This window comes from Xiphophorus couchianus, chromosome 24, assembly GCF_001444195.1.
Source record: "Xiphophorus couchianus chromosome 24, X_couchianus-1.0, whole genome shotgun sequence".
NCBI classification, from domain to species: Eukaryota; Metazoa; Chordata; class Actinopteri; order Cyprinodontiformes; family Poeciliidae; genus Xiphophorus; species Xiphophorus couchianus.
The window spans coordinates 12,661,828-12,681,513 of NC_040251.1; the positions used below are offsets into that span (position 1 = coordinate 12,661,828).

The window sequence follows — 19,686 nt, forward strand, 5'->3', positions numbered from 1 at the left end:
CTAAAACATGTAGGCCAGGTCAGTTGGTCACTGCAAATTGCCCCCAAAGATTTGAAGAAACCCCAAACACATGTGCAGCTTTATTGTTAAACTTTAAAATTAATTGAATTAGCCGTACGTTAGCGCCGCAGCAACACTGGGCTCAATTTTTATAGCAACGTATTAATTTAAATTTAATTTTCTTCTTTTAATAGTAATGATTTCTGTTTATTTCCACTGTACTTGTGCTTTTATGGTTTGTCCTTTAGTTTACCGTTTCTACTCACTTTTTATATTGAATTGCACTGAATTGTAGCTTTTAAACTGTTTAAACCTGTATTTTAAAGAAGACTAGCAAAAGGATCATGCAGTGGCTGCTTTAGTGCGACTGTGGCTCAGTGGGTAGAGTGGTCGTCTTGTGACCAGAAGGTTGTAAGTTCGATTCCAGCTTCCTCAGCCACAAGTTGAGCTGCCCCGGGGCGGGGCACTTAGCTGCAAGTTGCCCTCCGACAATGTGACTGTAGTGTGAAGCGCTTTGAGTGGTCAGCATGACTAACAAGGCACGACACAAGTTCAGTCCATTCACCTGTTTTTCTTTGATAAATCCTGTTTTTCTTTTTATACCAAACATAAAAAAGCCGATTTAACAGGTTTGGACTTCTTCAGGTTCCAGGATGTTAAATTAAGATTAGAATTAAATCTGTACATAATATTAGATGATAATTGTAATCATAATTTAATACTCCGGACCATAAAGAAACCCAAACTTGTTTTATCTGGTTTGTTATAAGGAAAAACAGGTTTTATCAAAAATAAAAGTTACTGTGGGATCTTTCTGTTAGTCTTTATTTAGAAATACAGATTCAAGGTAGTTTAACAAACTTAACAAAAAAGTGCAATTTAACATGAAAACCGTGTAGAAAAGGGAAAAAAGAAGAACAATCCATGAAAGCATAAAAACAGAAAACTTAATCAGAAATCATTTCCATTACAGGAAGAAATCAATTCTTAGATCAATACTTTGTAATAAATATGAAGCTTTTGTGTTGTTGAGCTTATGTGTTGTCTGTTTGTATAAAAGAGAAGGAAAAGGGGCCAATTACGGTTTGTCCACAATTTCTGTCTAAGCGACCCAAAGTTTTTGATTTTTCCAAAAATTAGAGTGTAACTGACACCAACTGCCGCTCCGCTAGAGTGAGAAATGGAGTGTCATTTTGACCCCAGATTATTTTTTAACTCGTCATCACGCCCACAAATATCGCACGATTGGTATCAAACTCGGTCATGACATTGATACACAGGCCTGCTCTGTTAAAATGTTTTCGAAATTTATCTAGATCTTACGGTTTTCTGTCACGGTGCTTCAGAGCAAAGTCATGCGACAGGATTTGCTGATGCTCACTCAGGCGCTCACCCATGTATTTCCATATATTTCGCAAAAATTTCAGATGTCGGCACACAATTTCTTTCTCTCATCGCTGTTAATACTGTGAGTGAGGTAGAGATATGAATCTTGGGACTATCGCAGAAGACACATAGCCCTCTCATACGCTTCAAACGGTTTCCAAATATGTATTACGGTTCCCGAACGGGAAGGAGTTGTTTCCAATGCTTTTTTAGTTCAAACTGGCTGGCTCAAACAGAGAATTGTCTCCCCCTGCATGTCTCACTCACAGCTGACAGTTGGCAGAGAGAATTATTTACCATAGCAACGGAACTCAGGAGGCTATTGGCTGCTGGTTAGGACTACAAATACGCATCACTGTAGTTCTATCTATAGTGGAAGACTCAGTTGAAACAGAGGATGACTGAACTGGCCTTTACAACTAATTGCTGCTATGGGCCGTATATAACTGATTTAACAGAGTCACTGTAACACATGGGATTAGTTTGGAACATTAAAATGAAGCATACTGAAAATTTCAAAATAAAAGCCTTGAATATTTTTACATCATGTAATTGCTCTTTTGGCTTTATGTGACTTTTTTTTATCCAAAGCACTGATACACATGGGATTAGTTTGGCCCTTTGAAATGAAGCTTAACAAAAATTTCAAAATAAAACCCTTGACAATTTTTACATGAGATTATTGCTCTTTTGAGCATTATATAACTTATTAAACCCAATGGCTATTTATTATACATGGGATTAGTTTGGCCCTTTGAAATGAAGCTTAACAAAAATTTCAGAATAAAAGCCTTGACAAATTTTACATCATGGAATTGCTCTTTTTGACTTTATGTGACTGGTTTATCCAAAGCACTGTTACACATTGGAAGAGTGTGGGCATTTAATATGAAGCTTACTGCAAATTTCAAAATAAAAGCCTTAATATGCCCCTCAAGTTAGTGCACCGCCACAGGCGGTGCAATAACATTATTCTGCATTATCTTTTTCTCTCAGGTTAGGGAACTGCCTTGTGCAGCAAGGCAGTTCGTTAGCATTAGCCTTTTAGCTTAAATAAGCTATTACCTATTTTTCTTACTTATTAGCCATGTTTAATATACTGAGTGGAGTAAGTTAATTACAGACAACATTCTAATGATATCCCACATGCTACAGAAAGTATTTAGGCTTACATTAGCATTTTGGCTAATTTCAGCTTATGCAATCATTTTAATATACTGAATGGTGCAAGTCTATGTTAGGCAAGATGCTTGTGACTTTCCACACGCTAATGACTACTATTTAGCTAAGCTTAGCATTGATGCTAATGTTTAGCATCAGAACACTGGGTCCAAACCGACTGGCACACTTTGGCAGGCCCCAGTTAAATTTCTTCAGGAATTTTCTAGTTTCCTATATTGCTCTTATGCGGTTTGTAGACTTTTTTTAGTCCCAACACATTTAATTTAGTCTTTCCATTTCCAATTTTTTAAAACAGACATAATAATAGTGCATAATATTCAATTACAGGGAAGCGTAAGGCCTGCAGAGAAAACAAGTCGGGGAAAAATGTGCAACAAAAACCTAAAGTTGTACAACTTATCAGGAGTACACACTCTTAAAACATATGTAAAATATTCACGCTGAAAAAACAGAAAGGACCTTCAGCTTAAAAAAATAGTTAACCCTCTGAGGCCTAAGTTTCAAATTTTCCCTGTTTATTTATACTTATTTTAATTGTACACAGTTCTTTAAATGTCTTGTGAGTAAATATATTTGTCCATTTATCCATAACAACTGGAACTTTCTATATCTAGCAGTTATTTTCGCAATTTACTGTCTATTGAAAGAGTGTTTCATTAGAATAAACTGAAAAAAAAAAAAGCTTCCTGCAACGGCGGGAGTGAAATTACCATAATAACCCGATATTGGCTGGAAAGCGCAACGTCTCTCCTTTCAGAAACAGTCAGAATTTGTCAGACGGCGCAAAATGTCGCAGAGTTACGGTACCACAAATTTAGCTTGTAAAACAGTGTTGTCGCCGACATGTTCGGTGTAGAAGGGCTAATATGCAACATGTAAACAAATTAAGTTTGTCAAACTTACCTTATTTAAACTTTTTTTTAACATGACAACTTATTAAACTTAACATATTTACTTGATGAACTTGTAACTAACCTGGATGAACTGTTTTCATTTTTCAGTCTAAAAATGTTGACATTTTGTGTTGGTTTGAGCTTGACTTGTGCTCCAGATGATCAGTGAGGATCTGCTTAGAAAGCACCAGGTCTCTAGCCTTACAAGCCTGCAGGTGAGGAGACATGCGGTGGGACGCCACCTGGACCGTGTGAAGACATCAAAGGCTTCATCATCACTTCATCAAGGCTGAAGATCAGATTGCTGCAGCTTTGACATGCAGCTCTGCTACAGCCAGGTACAGTCTACTCAAACAAACTGATGGGACTGAATTATTTACATAGCCATGATTATTTAACCAATTATTTCATTTTATTTATATTAAGACATATTTAAATTACTTGTAATTTCACACACCGACATGCGATTGCGCATTAGGAACATTGAAGGTAGAATAAAAAAAATAAGAGGACATTTCTGCTAAAGGACATTTCTGAACTTCAGAAGTTGAAAATTTGCTTAAAAAATAATTAATTTTGAGATTAATGGAAAAAATTACTAACAAAAAAAAATTTGAAAAGTTGGAAATTTACTAGAGAACATTCAGAAATTTTGAAATTACTCTCAGGAATTTTCTGGAAATAAACATTTTTGACTTTTCAAACTGAGAAAATTTCCAAAAGTAAAACATTTTCAACTTTTGAAACACAAGAATGTCCAGATCTTTTCTAGAAATTTTCTGTGATTAATCTCCAAATTTCTAGCAAATTTTAAACTTTTCAAAATCATAATTTCTTAAAAAATAATTTGAGATTAATTTCAAAATGTTAGTTTTCTGGCCTAAATTTATTCTTCCTTTTTTAAGTATTACGTTACTTATGTTTAAACTTGTGCAGATCTGATCTATTGACTGTTTTTATAATTGAATGGAAAAAAGTGATTAATAGGATAATGTTAACAGAATTTGAACCATAACTAAACCACTTTAAGAGTTTTGGGTTGAACATATTTACAGACAAAGTTTTTCTTTTTAATCTTAAATGCAAAATGGGATTTTTTTTTTTGTACATTTTTGGATTACTGATCTTATTATGCTTTTCTTTCAGCCAATGGCCTTTTTTTTGAGTCTCTTTACTCCAGTTAACGATTAATCGATAACTGTATTAGTTGATTTCTACAGTCGATTAATCGTTTTAACCGTACAGCTCAGTTTTTACTTGCTATTATCAGCTGCAGCAGATCCAGAGAGTAGCAGCAGAAACTGTGACCGGACTGGAGGTGAGTTTTCATCCTGGGTGAAACACTTCCTGCACAGTTCACCGGCGGCAGTAACAGCGTTTGGGAGCAGATTTTACCTCCAGCCGTGGACGCGGAAGCCGGGACACTGATCTCCGCAGCGCATGCAGGGCTGGCCTCTGTCTGGGTCCTCTTCTTCCTGCTTCAAACACAACATGAAGCCGCTTTAGTTCACACCGCTCGTCCTGATCGGAGCTCCAGTTCACTCTTTCAGGAAAACGGCAGGCAGCACCAGCACAGGCGGCGCTTTGCATGATGTGGTCAGAAAAACATCCCGAAGCCGAGAACAGACGGATTTATTACATTTTCGCTTTTGTCAGGGGTTCAGCGGTAGTTTTCTGCAAAACAATTAACATAATAAATGAGGTACATGAATGGCTTTATTACACATTCACCACACAAGGTTCGTACACTTTTCCCACAGTAAGATTCAAACAGTTTTCAAACTTTTCCAGCACCAGACTTTAAATCAACTAAGAAAAAAACAGTTTCTACGTCTTCTTACTATTACAAGAAATTGCTAAAAATGTCTTGTAATAGTATTCTTAATTTTACAGCAGGGACGACATAAACTAAAACATAAGAAAATGTTATATTTTGAAATGTCTCTCACTTACACTCCACACCGGACGAAGTTGAGAACAAAACATTATTTTAGCAACAACAAAAAACAATTTCATTAATGTTGTTTAACATATAAAATATAAGACAACCTTTTTTTAATTAGTGAATGATAAATATTCAATGCATTGGAACAATCTGAACAAATCGTGCTGAGATAGATCACTTTAGAGCCCAAATTAAATGCTTCAACAAAATAAAAGGAAAGTTATTTAAAAAAAGATCTCTTAAAAATGTTCCAAGTTTTCTGGAATTTAGCAAATAGAAATAATTTAAATAATTCCAAATAATTTAAAACATGAGAAGTTTGATCTGATTTAATTTCAGATACTGAGAAGTTGTTTTTTAAAAAAATATATCTACTTTCAACTGCAAGTAACGTTTTGTAAAGTCAGCCTTTTAATCAAACGTTAGATTGCACTTTATCACATCACAACACTAAGCAGTTTGAATATCAAGCACTTTCAAGGATTTTATCCTTGAAATCAAGCACTTTCTGAATTGAAGTTCAAGGATTTTAACGACCAGTACAAACTCTGAGCATTTGACCTCCAGGCTAAACTCTGCGCTGAATTAAAACAGACAAAATTGCTGAGCTTTGATACTAAAACTGCTTTGCTTCCATTCCTGCAGAAACGTGCGTGGGTGTGTGTGTGTGTGTGTATCCAGCATGCATTTTGCAGATCCAGGCCTCTTTTTAGAGATGTGAGGAAGGAAGCAGACACAGGATGAGAGCTGCACCCTTTCCCTCTCCATGTAACTCTGTTGCTCTGCTCATTTTTTCTTCTCTCTTCAGTAAACCAAACTCTGCTCCATCGCTCCTCTTACTTCAGCTAACACTTTACTTTTCACAGAGAATAAGTATAAACACACTCTGCACAAGACTGACATGAGAATCAGAGAACCAAGCAGTTGTTTCTAGCTGAGATCTAAATGCATAAACAAGCTGCAGGAATCAAAGCAATAAACTGAAGTACCTGTGCATACCTGCTCACCTGCCTTATTTCTAACCACCAACCCTAAAACAGGATTCACGTTGAGCCTGTTTTGCCAAGTAGAGATTTTTACGACCGCTTTCGAGAACTGCAGCCCATTAACAGTGGAGACGGCTCTATTTTCACAGACGTTAACGCTGTCGGTAAAAACCAACCTGTGTTTTTTTTTTTTTATTTAACCCGAGTAAATATATCTGGCTGTAAACTAAAAGATAACCTTTTAAAATGTAGGAGAAATCCAAAACACGCTTAGAATAATCTAATTACACGCAGATTTACAAATACACTTTGAGTTTTTTTGCACATTGTTACGTTAAAACCACAAACTTCAATGTGTTTTACCTGGATTTTAAGTGTGGATTCTGCCCCCTTTACTTTGATACCCTGAGATAAAATCAAATGCAGCCAGTTGCCTTAAGGAGGAGTCACGTGGCTCCACATTCCTGCCTAAAACCCCTGAGGAGATTATTGAGCAATCTCAACCGTTCATTTATAAATGGAGAGAACGCATTGCTCTTATTGGAACATTTGTGTTTATTCACAGTTGCTGCAAAGCAATCGCTGCTTTGCAAAGTCTCTAATAACAGAAAAAAAGTTGCTAAATTTGTCAGTAGTCACTTTTTTTTTAAGTCTGTAGAGCAAAGGTGTTCAAAGTAGGAGCCAGGGGCCATTTGCAGCACTTGAACTGCTTTCTGGGGCCCCCCGACCGCAATTTAAAAATAAATTACATAAATCAGGACAAAACTACAACTTTTAAATCAAAATCTAGTTACAAAAATATTAGATGCAACACAAAGTGACAATCTTTTCCACGCTTGCTGCTTTTCTTCTATTTTTATGGTAAATGGGACAACATCTACTCATTGACTTATACTCTAAACTACATTTTGGTGCCCCCAAATCTGCTTTTATCAATCAAGTTTATTTATGCAGCACATTTCAGCAAACAGCTCTGCATCATGAAAACATAGAAACATCATAAACACAGTCAACAAATGTGAAGCCAGTAACAAACATTACATTGTTAAAATTATCAATACAAATATGTTGGTCAATGTTCCATTTGTTTTGTTTCAAAAACTACTCTATTCTTGATTTAAAGGAACTCAGTGTTTCAGCTGTTTTGCAGTTTCTGAAAGTTTGTTCCAGATTTGTGATGCAAATTTTTAATTGCTGTACTAAAATTTGGCTAAATGCAGTAAGCCGCCAAAGGAAGACTGACCAAGATCCAGGTTTTATTGCCTAGAACAGACAAAATATTTTTTTTAGTTTCTTAAATCAAGCCCAAAATAATAAACGAACAGGACGGCTTTCAATTAACAAGGAAAGTATAATTATGCAAAAACCATTTGAAGTTTTGTTCATGTTCCTACAAAAGAAAAAGATTTTATCTGTTTAATTAAAATACTTTATGCTAAGTTTATTGTTGATTAGGTTAAAAAATAAAATCAGCATTTTTGATGTTATTGTTTAAAATTTATATTTATTTTGAGCTGCTGATTTTGTCCCAAAAGTTGTACAAAAGGTTTGGACACCTCTTCTCTAGAAGACCTAAAGAGTTACTGAACATAGCAACAAGTTTAATAGTGTTGGTACATCCCCTCACTTGGCCACGCCCCTCAGTGTCTCTTGGCTCCGCCCACTTTAGTGAAATTTTTCAAACATTGTCTGGGGGCAGGGCTACGCTTTAACAGAGGGGTTCGTTACACTTTAATAAGCTCCAGAGAACCGTAAAAAAATAAAAACTCTCTAATTTACGGTAAAATACTAGCCATTGTGGTTGCCAGAATTTTACCATTAATTACGGTAAAAAAACAATTTGGGCAGGAATGTGCCACCATACAGTCGCCTAGTCTCTGTATGAATCCACCTGCTCTGTGAAGGCCGTAGAGATTCATTAGAGAACATGTCCAGTTTCATAAAAGCTAGTTTTATGCCCTACATGCAAAGAGGCACTAAGCGTGAAAATAACTCCACTCATGGCTCTGAAGCAAACATGGTGGTGGCAGCGTCATGCTGTGGGTGATTTTCTTCAGTAAAAGAGCTTGTGACTTCCATCCAATCTGGCTAACCCTAAGCTATTTACCAAAAAGACTGGGTAAAAATGTATTTTATAAAATAAAATCCCAATAAAAGGCATTGAAGGTGGGTTATAATGTTTAAAAAATACAGATGATTTCTTTGTGACTGGGTCCTTCCACATTCTGTTTCCTCAAAAAAAAGTTCCTGAGTTGTTACTCTGACAGGCTGACTGAGCCTTGGAGGCACATGCTTTAAAAAAGAAAAGAAAACTTCTGTACACTGAGCAGTACATCTGCACTCCTCCAGATTAAGAAAGAATTTAGCTGCAGGATAACATCACCATTGGAAACTTTAGTCGACTTGAAAAACGTTTTCTTCAGAACCCACAGGGGAGAAAATGAAATGATACTTCTTGATCTCAGTAAGTTTAGTTTATGTGGCTCTGGACACATTCAGCAAAACCTAATAGGGGGAAAAAATCACTTTTCAAAAACATTTAAACTGAAATATGTCCCCTCTGCAAAGGTCTGGAGTGCTAAGGTAAATATAGTAAATGTGCAATTAATAACATTTGAATCTCAATCTTCACATTTAATTTCTGTACTAAATAATCACAAAAATACTGTAGTACACATATAAACAATTATTGTAAAAATTATTTTGCTTAGTTGCATTCTGGTTTTGACTTCCGCAGTGCTGAAAATGCAGGTTGATCCACAGCAAATTTAAAAGAAAACAAGAAACATCTCTACCCAATGTCACTCTTTTATACTTCTACACCATGTTGTCATATTATGGATGATTTTTAAAGAACAAATAATGTCACATTTCCTGTAGATATTGTTATTCTTTGCATCATGAACACGCCATCCCACAGTAAAACACGAAGGTGGGAGAATCATGATGTGGGGATCTCTAAAGCCAGAGGCTCCTATGGAGCTTCATCTTCCAGGTAAACAACCGTAAAGTTACAGTTAGAGGAGCAATGCACTGGTTTAGATGTGTTAGAAAGGTCTAGTCAAAGCCCAGGACTAAATCCAAATAAAAAACTACAGTAAGACCTGAAACATGATATTCAATCTCCATCCAGTCTTACTAATCTTTAGTCAAGAATGGGTAAAAATGTCACCCAGTAGATGTTGTAAAAGTACTACAAAGTGTAAACAAATACAAATGCATGGCACACTTTAGATATTTTTAATTGTTAAACAATTTGTGCTGGAAATTTGAATTAAGATGAAACTATAATCCTCAAACAGATTGATATCAGGAAGAGAAAAGAGTTGAGATTGTTGAATGAATGCTTACAGGTTTCTGGCAAATTGTAATTAAGAATAAAGCTTTGGGTTCAGCGGTGACGTAATGAAGGGGCAAGAGATTAGAAACAGTGAGAAAAGAGTTTTATCTCTACACAAACATGGATTAAATAAGTTTGGCTTAAACTGAAACAGTTGGGGTTCACAAAAAAACAAACAGTAATTTGTGATGAGTGTTTATTCTGCTTGTGTTAGAACACACTTGTAGTACATGTTATATGTACAACCACCTTAAAATAATAAGAAAACAGCCACTTTAAGTTTGTTTGTAATGACAGAGAGCGGGGAGGGGGCTTCCTGTTCTGCTTTTTAGCTTTCCATGAAGGATACAGTATCAAGTCTTTGTCTGCAGGCTGAGGTTTTCCTTTTGTGCTCTAAACGGGAGTGGCAACAGGAAGTTTCCTCCAAACAAAATGAAGGCAAGGTAAATAATATGTTCATTAATCAAGTCTAAGTCAACTCCACCAGCAGCCCATTGTGTACTATTTATGTTTAAAAAATATAACATTTGACAGGAAATCTGAAAATATAATTAGTTAGTGAAATCCTGATACAGTAATCAGCCAGTGGATCTTAACAAGCTATGTAATGTAGGTCATATTTAAAATTACTAAAAAAATGAACAATGATGAGTAAGCATATATAAGTACAAAATTTAAGTATTTGTTGTTATACAGTGCTTTTCCAAATCCTACTGTTTTCTCTTGGTGCATTATTTTTGATTTGCTAGCTGTGATTGGTTATTAATACGAGTGAATGCAGTATTAGCAAGGAATGCTCTGATTGGATGAAAAAGGCCTCTCTGTGACTGACTGCCCGTGTGGTTCGTTTACATAAACTTTGTCAAGTTGCAGGAAAAGACACAAAACCAAGCAAGCACCAAAAGAACGCCATCCAGTTCAAAAATATGTGACTTCTAACACGTAGAGAACAACATGCAGGCACATAGACGTTGACTTCTACATGTTGGAAGTCACATATTTTTGAGCTGGATGGCTTTCCATAAGAGCTTACATCAGTCACGCTCAGGTTGGTGGCACAAATGTGATGCAGAAAGTTGCCTATACGACGTGCTAACATCCATGCTATCTAGCATTCTGCTTCATCTAGCTATGGCTCGGGTAATGTTAAAAATGTAGGTGCACAGTCCTCGTCAGCAGGTGAGCGTACACGGTCATCATCTCTTCCACTGCTCCTTGGACTTTGGAAATAAAAGGTGTCCACAAATTTTTGAACTGGATAGCATTCCACAAGTGCCAAAACACTTATTGAGCGAGTGTGTGTGATGTAAACATATTATTCTTTGTTCACAAAGATATATGTGTCTACATCAGTCTTATTGTGTGCACTCAGGTTGGTGGCACAAACATAACACTATGCGCAAAATGTTGCTTATACAACATGCTGACATCCATGCTAGCTAGCACTCTGCCTCATTTAGCATGTGGCTCGGCTAATGTTAACAACGTTGGCTTACGCCTTTCGGTCAGCAGGTAAACGATCAGGATTATCGTCTCCTCCATTGCTTCTCAAACTTCAAAAAAAATAAACTGTCCATTGTTTTTTTTATTCTTTATCTGTGACTTGACACTTTATTTGACGAAGTTGTTAGCATGAAGACAGGTAGCGACAGGCAGTGGTTACAGAGTTTTTAAAAAAATAGACACCTGTCCTGAGATCATTAAATGTCGCCATTTGCACAACAATTTCACCAAAGATCCTCTTTAACCCGTCTTTGCTGTCACTGCTACTGGTGTGTAAAAAGCCCATTTAAAGTAAATAAACACTGCTTAGCTTGGCATTGGGGCAAGTAAAGTCTGGCAGCCCAAAGAGCCTATATGTATACATAATACACTGGGGAAAACCTTGAACTTGCGTCAGCGTGGGAGTCTGAGGCTTGATCACATCAAGGTTAGGCTGAGCTCCATCATGCTGCCAAGTAACGGTGTAACCAAGTGAAAGACAAACTGAAAACCGGCCAGCTTTGTTTGTCTTACATCAACATGCCAACGCTCTGGCTAAACCGGGGACTACTTCTCATAATATTGGGACAACAGATAAATATTACATAATAATGATGTCATTTGGTCCACGCTAACAGTGTGGGTCTCCTCAAATCAGCAAAAGCTGTAATAAATAGGTTCTTACTTACTGATAAAGAACTGACAGCAACATTTAGATTGTCAAAGCTGTGGTTCTGGATGGATTAAAAATTAACAGGACAGGTCGGAGGTCAGGGGCCTTTGCTGCCTTGGTATGTTGAGTAGAGGTTCGTCTCTTCACTGGGTAGGATCAGACAACCAGCACAATGCAGCTCAGTGATGTTATGGTTTATATTCTTTCCGTCCTGCTTTCTGACCCGCCGAGGTCAACTCAACCCAAAACAGACTGGATGCGTCGTCTTCCTCCAGCCTCACTCTTAGGACTAAACACAAATCAGGCCTTTCTAACGTTACAGCTAAACACTAAACAGAGGGAAGGCCAATAGAAGGCCTTGTTCCCGTAAAACCTTCAAGTGCAGCTGTTGTCTGCATTTGCAGTAACAGTTGTTAGTAATCATTGTGTTAGTTAAACAGAAAGAGAGCAACAAATAGACGCTGACACCAAGCATATTCCATCTACCTTAAAGGGGCAGTATTATGTAAAATCAACTTTTTTGAGATTTAAATTATGTTATAATCTTATCCCTTCATAAAAAATACTTGGAGTTTTGCTTTGATTCTTTCATGCACGCTTGAGAAATCCTTTTAATCTCCATGGCAACCATTTAGCTGTGCAAAACGACTGGGTGGACCTAGCTCCGCCTTCTAGGCTCAGCTCCTCCTCAGAGTTGCACCTTCCAAACTTTGCCTCACAGAACAACCCTCCCCTACAACTTCCCTGGCTATTCAGCTCCTTCAAACTAGCCAGCAGCAATTAGCAAAAATGCAGCTGCACATCTGCTGACCTCATTACTCGAGCTACTTCTGGTGAAAACGTTGTGATAACTTCCTGACGACAGAGTTTCAGAAACAGCGGGAGTTTTTAAAGGGACAGAGGGCGAATTTCAAGGTGCTAAATTACAAAATCAGATTTCTTAAAAGTCATATTTGATATATGTATATCATTATTATAACAACTTAAATTAACATAGTTACTTGATTGTGCCATTAGATGTTACTATGTACCTAGAAAATAGATAATACTGCCACTTTAATGTTTATACTGCAGTATAATAAATATAAGATATTATTAAGTAACCTGGTTTATATCTAAAACTGACTTTCAAGAACATAAATATTGTGATTAGGTTAAAAGATGACAAAAATGCAGGCTGACGTATTCCTTGATTAATTATTAAAGTGATGTTTAATAAATATATATATATTATTGGTTCTGGTCACCATTTAAAATTTGTATTTTGGATATTTCTTTAACTAATTTTTAGGTGTGTTTCATGTCTGCCACATTGTGACTATTTAATAAGAAAAATGTGGTTTTGGGACTCAAATAATTGTTAAGGGAAATAATCTGTCATTATGGTTAATGATATATTGTATATGTATCTATCAATCAATCAATCAATCAAAATCGGTAACTATTATGAATAGACTGGCATGACAACAACAAATGGAAAGAGAGTAGCATAAAATCTCAAACAGAAAAAGAAAAAAAAAAGCATTGACTTTCTGTCAGTCTTTCTTCATGACGTCAGTCCTCACATCTCTTTACCAAGTTGCACACAGAAACTGCACTTCAGTATGTCTTCAAGTTTAGTAATATTCTTTGAGTTTCTCATGAAACAGTAGAAAAAATTGCAAGAATAATAATAATTCCTACAATACAGACATTGGTTGATGTTTCTACTTCAAATTATTCAATTAAGAAAATACTTGATCCCAAAGCGAAATTAAAATGTTAACTCATAAACGTCATTATTTGGAATTCACTGTAAATCCAAAGTCTTGGCATGACAAGAAATGTTTCACAATAACGACGTGACAAACGCCCATCCCTAGTGTTACATGTTTATTGTTAAATAACAACCTAAGGATTTGCTCTGAACCTGTGTGTGCAGACAGGCACGAGATCACCGAACATTATACTTCTTCCTACTTCCGTTTGGATTTGTACATTTTGTAGAATCATATACGTATGTTTAAAGATTCAGTTAGCAGTTTAAAATGTTTATTTTAGCCACACCGATTACAAAATGTAATCTATTGATGAGAATCATTTGTCAGATTAAAAGTACATTTTAAAAATAGCTAAATTTAAGCAGATACTTTTCTTTATAAGAAATGTTTTGGGGTGTTTTAGTAATTCCCTAATCGTAATGTAGTGTCTAATTCACTGTAACTGGAAAATAATGATAATTAACAGAAACGCGTCCTTAGTGAATTAACTATATCATATAGTTTGAATGAAATAAATATATATTACGCCTGAGAGGAAGGCTTCATAAAATCAAACTGACAGCACAATAATTCAGCTGACGTGTATGAAAATTTAATTATATATAGTACAAAATGTGCACCTAGAAATTATATAATGGCAATTACTTTAGATTCAGGTAGAAACAACACATTAATTATGTTTTTAAAAAAGGATTTGTTACATTAGTAGTTCACTTTTGGTGAGTAATTTCTGCGTTGCATTGTGCATAGCCAAATGTATGTCAAATAAACAGCTGCATTTTTCTTCATTAACCGAACCATTTAAATTGTTTTTATGGTGAAAACATACCGAGGTGTTTACTTTACAAACCCTGACAAAGTGTTTGATTATGTTCGGGTTAAAATTGCTCCACATCCCAACCTCAGGTACAGATTTATGAGCCACTCCTGACTTCACCTGAGGCGTCACGATCATGACTCAAACAACAGCGACTCCATGAAGCACGCCAAAAACCAAATAAAAAAATAACATCCAATGCGTGTTTTACCTCTAAAAAGGGAGAACAAGAAGGAAATTTCTCCCAAATTCAGTCCAGCGACAAAACAATAGCCAGGTGAAGGTGGGACGAAGTTCCGCTTGGATTGTTTTCTCCTCTGGACATTTTTTTGTTGTTGTTTTTGCACAGATTAAATTCACGTTGATTGACGTGGATACGAACAAAACAGACACTGAAGGGTTGAGAGTTGACTTCTTGTTAAATAAAGTGCTGTACAGACAGTTTAAATTAGAAACAGCAGAACTTACCGAGCGGTTGGACCGTCGCTTCTTCGAGCCGCGCAGGAACATGATGTCGGTTGGGCGTTAAAAGACACTTTCCAGGTGGAAAAAAACGGACGGAAAATAAAAATAAACGATAAAGTCTAACAGTGGGGAAGGAGTCGGAGTCTGCCGTGAACTACATGCTGTTTCCCCGTGGAATCCCCCGGACTCTTCATCCCAGTCTTTACTCAACACTTTGGGCTTCGGATCAGATGTGGAAAGTTAGCTTAACTGGAAAAAACACACCGCTTCCGGCAGGACTTCAAAATAAAACGCACATTTACAAACTTGTGCTTTTGAATGGAGACAAAATAAAAGCAAAATCATGTGGCATAGAGGAGCTTATCAACAAAATACGTAATCGAAAATGTATTTATTTAATTAACATGAACCTCGCATATTAAATCGCATACACATATTTAACACAGGGAAGCCTTCCTGTTGTAAAGCAGGTCCATTTCTGGTATATTTGTTCTCCATAGTTTGCCAAGTCTTTTTTTTTTTACATGAATTTCTGCAACAGAGTAACTTGAGGTAATCAGCCTGCAGTTGTGATTAAGTTTTAATGAAGTCCAGGTTATTTAATAGCAGCTTTCACCTAATTTACATAGTTAGTTCTGAATCTTTTCCTCCACAGATTCTCAACATTTGGGCCAATGTGCTACTCAAACAAACACAGCATAATATTGTTGTTATTTAACCAGTTGTTTGTACTAAAGACAGTATATTGAGGTGACTAGACTTGGTGCAAACTGTATGTCTTCATGATGCTTGTTAGCAAAGGGAAGCATGAAATGCTTACATTTTCCTGGACTTCCTGTTGACCCCACTTGACCAAATCTACTTTCCTTTTGTGCCTTTTCTCTTTTCCCACAAACTCTGGAAACATAATTGCCTAATGAGATGTAAAAACTTTATTTAGGCTGAAAAGAGGACATTTATGTCACAGTTTTTTCTTCCTCTGAACTTTCTGTTTACATATTTTTATAGTCTTTTGTACCTTACAATGCTAGAGGATATAATGCACCATATTCTGGACCATTATCCAGGTCATACTATGGTCAAAAATGCACAACTGCATTGAAAGTGCTATTTAAATTGGTCTTATGTAAAACTGAACACAAAATTTTGGGTTTTCTATTAGCTTCAATCCATAATCATAATAAATACCAGAAATAACTAAAAATATCCCACTTTGTGTAATAAATATGTATAAATGTGTCAACCTTTTTGAGTTGCATTACAAAAATGCATCATGTGTTTATTAGCATTGAAATTGAAATTTATTGAACACACTTTTAAAGAATAGTCACAAAAAATATATACTATCTAATTATATAATCATTACTTTATTTGTTATGTCTAAATAAAAGGCTTACTTTGCACAAAAGCATATGCTGTTTTATGAATTTTTCTATTTGATTTTGATTTACTGTATGCTTAAAACTGTTTACAGAATTAGGGAATAATTATAATAAATCCTGTAGATACATCTATTAATTTATAACCTCCATCTTGGTCTCTGGTGATAGACGTTTCCATACCAATTCCTCTGATTTCATAGTGACTCCATCACTGTAAATATATCCTTTGAATTACATTTTGAAAAAAGATCAAATTATTCCACAAAGAAATCTGGAAAAAAAAGTCAGTTTGGGTAAAGTTAATATCATCATCATGCTTTTAAAAAGCCTCGGAAGCAGTTTGGTGAATGTTGGCATGATCCCAAAAAGGGGATTATCATTCAGGGCTTTAAAAATAACAGGAATGCAATTGAAAGGTTCTAAATAAAGGAAGGGATTTTAATAATAATAAAAAACCCATAAAACAATGTAATCTTAGAATGAAGCATGGGGGCAGCAGGGATGCACTCTGTAAAAAATAAAAATCAGATGAGATTAGAGATCCCTAGTGAACACTGGCCTCCATGAACTGAGATCCTCACTGGGATCCATGTGAGATCATTTGTTTTTATCCATTATACCAACAACCCTCATTGTTGGTATACTGAGTTGATTTTCAGAGATGGGCAGAGTACCCGAAAATTTGACTCAAGTAAGAGTAAAACTACTTCAACATATTTTTACTTAAGCAAAAATATAAATTAGCCGTCCATGAAATTACTCAAGTAAAAATGACTATTATTTCTCAAGTAAGAGTAAAATAGTATTTAGTTTAAAAAAAAAATCCACTCAATTACTGAGTAACTGATCAAATTATCAATCATTTAATATTTAAAAATCACATCACTCTGGTGATTTTGCGTGTTTAAATGTCACATATTTGATCATCAGTTACTGATTGGCTCCATCTAGCGGCAATAAGAAGAACAACAACTTAAAATCCACAGCCAACAATCAAATGAAAGAAACTCAGGAAAAAAGATAGAAATGCTAATACTCTTTGTTGTAATGACGGTTTATTTCTCAAAGCAAACAATAATCTGAATATAAAGAGACAAACTGCACATTGTTAGAAAAAAAAAACATTAGAATGACAAGATTTTCCTCCAAAAACAAATTTCTAATCTTCTGTCTCTTTTTAGGAGAACAGGGACACTACGAAAAAATCTCGAGAAAGATGGCTTCCCATGTTTAAAAAATGTGTTACAGATGTAAGAAAAAATCATAACCTGAGCAAGAATAAAAAGATGAGCGAAAACGAGGGAGGACGACATAATCTGTGTGGTATCGATCAACTGAGGAGGAGTCAATATCAAATATACAAAAATCAGAAATATGTTCTCAAACCCAAACCAAAAGAACAGTATTGACAAATAACCACAGAACCCATCAATTGTTTAGGACTCAGAAATCCATAAAGGAAAAAGGATGGAAGTACAACTACATGAAATGAAACTGAAAATTGATTAGGTTTTTTCAAAGGTTTAGTTAAAAGGTTATGAGCCGTTAATGTCCTCCCTGCAGTAGATAACTTCCAGATTATTCACTTTGATAAAATAGAGATTGGAAGATGAATATTTGTAGGAATAATGTTTTAAATTATGTTCTGAGTAATATAGCATCAGATATGGAGGTTGCTGTAAAATCTGGGACTCAAACTTTGTTTTTATTGCTTCTGTTTGCTTCATACAAATAAAAATGGGAAATTTCCAGCGTTCCAGTCCTGTAAGGTTAAGCTGTATGTATTGAGGCAACAGCGCCCTCTGGAGTGACAATATCGCAAGTTTTAATCAGTTGCATTCTTCCCTTTGCATCCGTTTGGCCTTTTTATGGATAATTGTCTGGGAATCAATGTTTTTTTGGTGTCTGATTGTGTTTTTCTGAGACATGAAGTCCTAAAATGCAAGCTGTCCTTTGCTAGTGCTAATCCCAAATAATAATACTTTTATCTACAAATCATATATTGCTGATAGCCAATTAAGCCTGTCACAAATAAGCAATAAATCAATTAATCGCATGAGTTTGATAATTCCCATTTGCATGATTGATTGTTTTTTGTGCCTCTATCTCTTTCTACTAAAAAGTGGATGAAAAAAGTCTCCAGTATGGTTAACTGGTCTAAATAGCAGAGGTGGGGACTCGAGTCACATGACTTGGACTCGAGTCAGACTCGAGTCGTTAAAATCACGACTTGAGACTTGACTTGAAAAAATGCTCAAAGACTCGGACTTGACTTTGACTTTCATGCCATTGACTTGGGACTTGACTCGACTTGAAGCTGTTTACTTGAAAAGACTTGATATTTTTTACTCAAAGTCTTAAAATTTAAAACACATTATTTATAAAGTGGCATCATTAATTAATTTCACTCATTCCGTATCAATATGCGCAGACCGTCACTATGGTTTTCCTCTCTCCTTATGTATGTATGTGTACGTAACTGCAGCACAACCAATCAAATTAACAGGATTTGGACGTTTAAAAAAGCGCGGCAAAGCTACAGAGCTCAGGGAACGAAATACGAAATAACCGCTGGAATATGCTAATTTCTTTTGGCTACGTAGGTTATGAACTTTCGACTAAAAAACGAACTGCAACTTGTAAAACATGCAAGAAGAGAATATCGGATGGAGATGCCACGACGTCCAACTTTGTTCGGCATTTGAAGCTTCACAAAGATCGGTAGGTGGCGCTTTTCTTTTGCTGTAAGATAGCTGACTTTAGCTAACTTCGTGTTAGCATGTGTACTCCGGGTTAAATTGGTGATTATTTACCATAAATCCGGTCCGTCAAATGCCTCCACAAATAATGTGCACCGTGTTAGCTCAGGAAGCCGGTGGATAGTGAGCGGGGCTCCGGAACAGAAAGCAGATTCTGGACCTGAACACAGGGAACAGAGTCTCTCTGTCCCATCATGATGATGAGCCGGGTCTAGTATCATCTAAGGATGGTTGGTGTGTTTGAAGACATCTACGTTGGGAAATTATATTGACAATATATTGTTTTGACAGGTCAGAGAAAAGAGGAAAAAACTGCTGTTCTGGTTCTTTGTATTGTGCTGTGGAAATGTCAGCATTTTCCTCTTTTTTTATTGAATATCAAGTTTAACAGAACTGGGCAATAAAGTGGTCCAATTTAAAGATGTTTTTTATACTTTGTGTTCAGCTACACATGTTCTATCATTTGAGATAAATACATATTTTAAAACGAACAAATGGTCTATTATTTGAATTTTATGTATAATTGCAAATTATAAAAAAATAAATAAAATAAAAACGACTCGAAATGACTTGAAATTAAAGGTTCCTGACTTGAGACTTGACTCGACTTTTGCCT

General features: G+C 35.8%; 1 protein-coding gene across 2 annotated transcripts in view; it reads right to left on the minus strand.

The window, feature by feature from the left end:
- prickle3 (prickle homolog 3) overlaps positions 1 to 15,177 on the minus strand; it is a 33,750-nt gene extending 18,573 nt beyond the window's left edge. Inside the window, exons 1-2 of one of the 2 annotated variants that reach the window (XM_028011397.1) lie at positions 14,933 to 15,177; positions 4,857 to 4,936 (exon numbers count right to left, since the gene is read on the minus strand). In XM_028011397.1, coding sequence (XP_027867198.1) covers positions 4,857 to 4,936; positions 14,933 to 14,974 — 122 coding nt within the window. In that variant the 5' untranslated portion in view covers positions 14,975 to 15,177. Of the gene's footprint in view, positions 1 to 4,856; positions 4,940 to 14,932 lie in introns of both variants that reach the window. The other variant, XM_028011396.1, reaches the window with a different exon arrangement.
- Between the last annotated feature and the right edge of the window lie 4,509 nt (positions 15,178 to 19,686).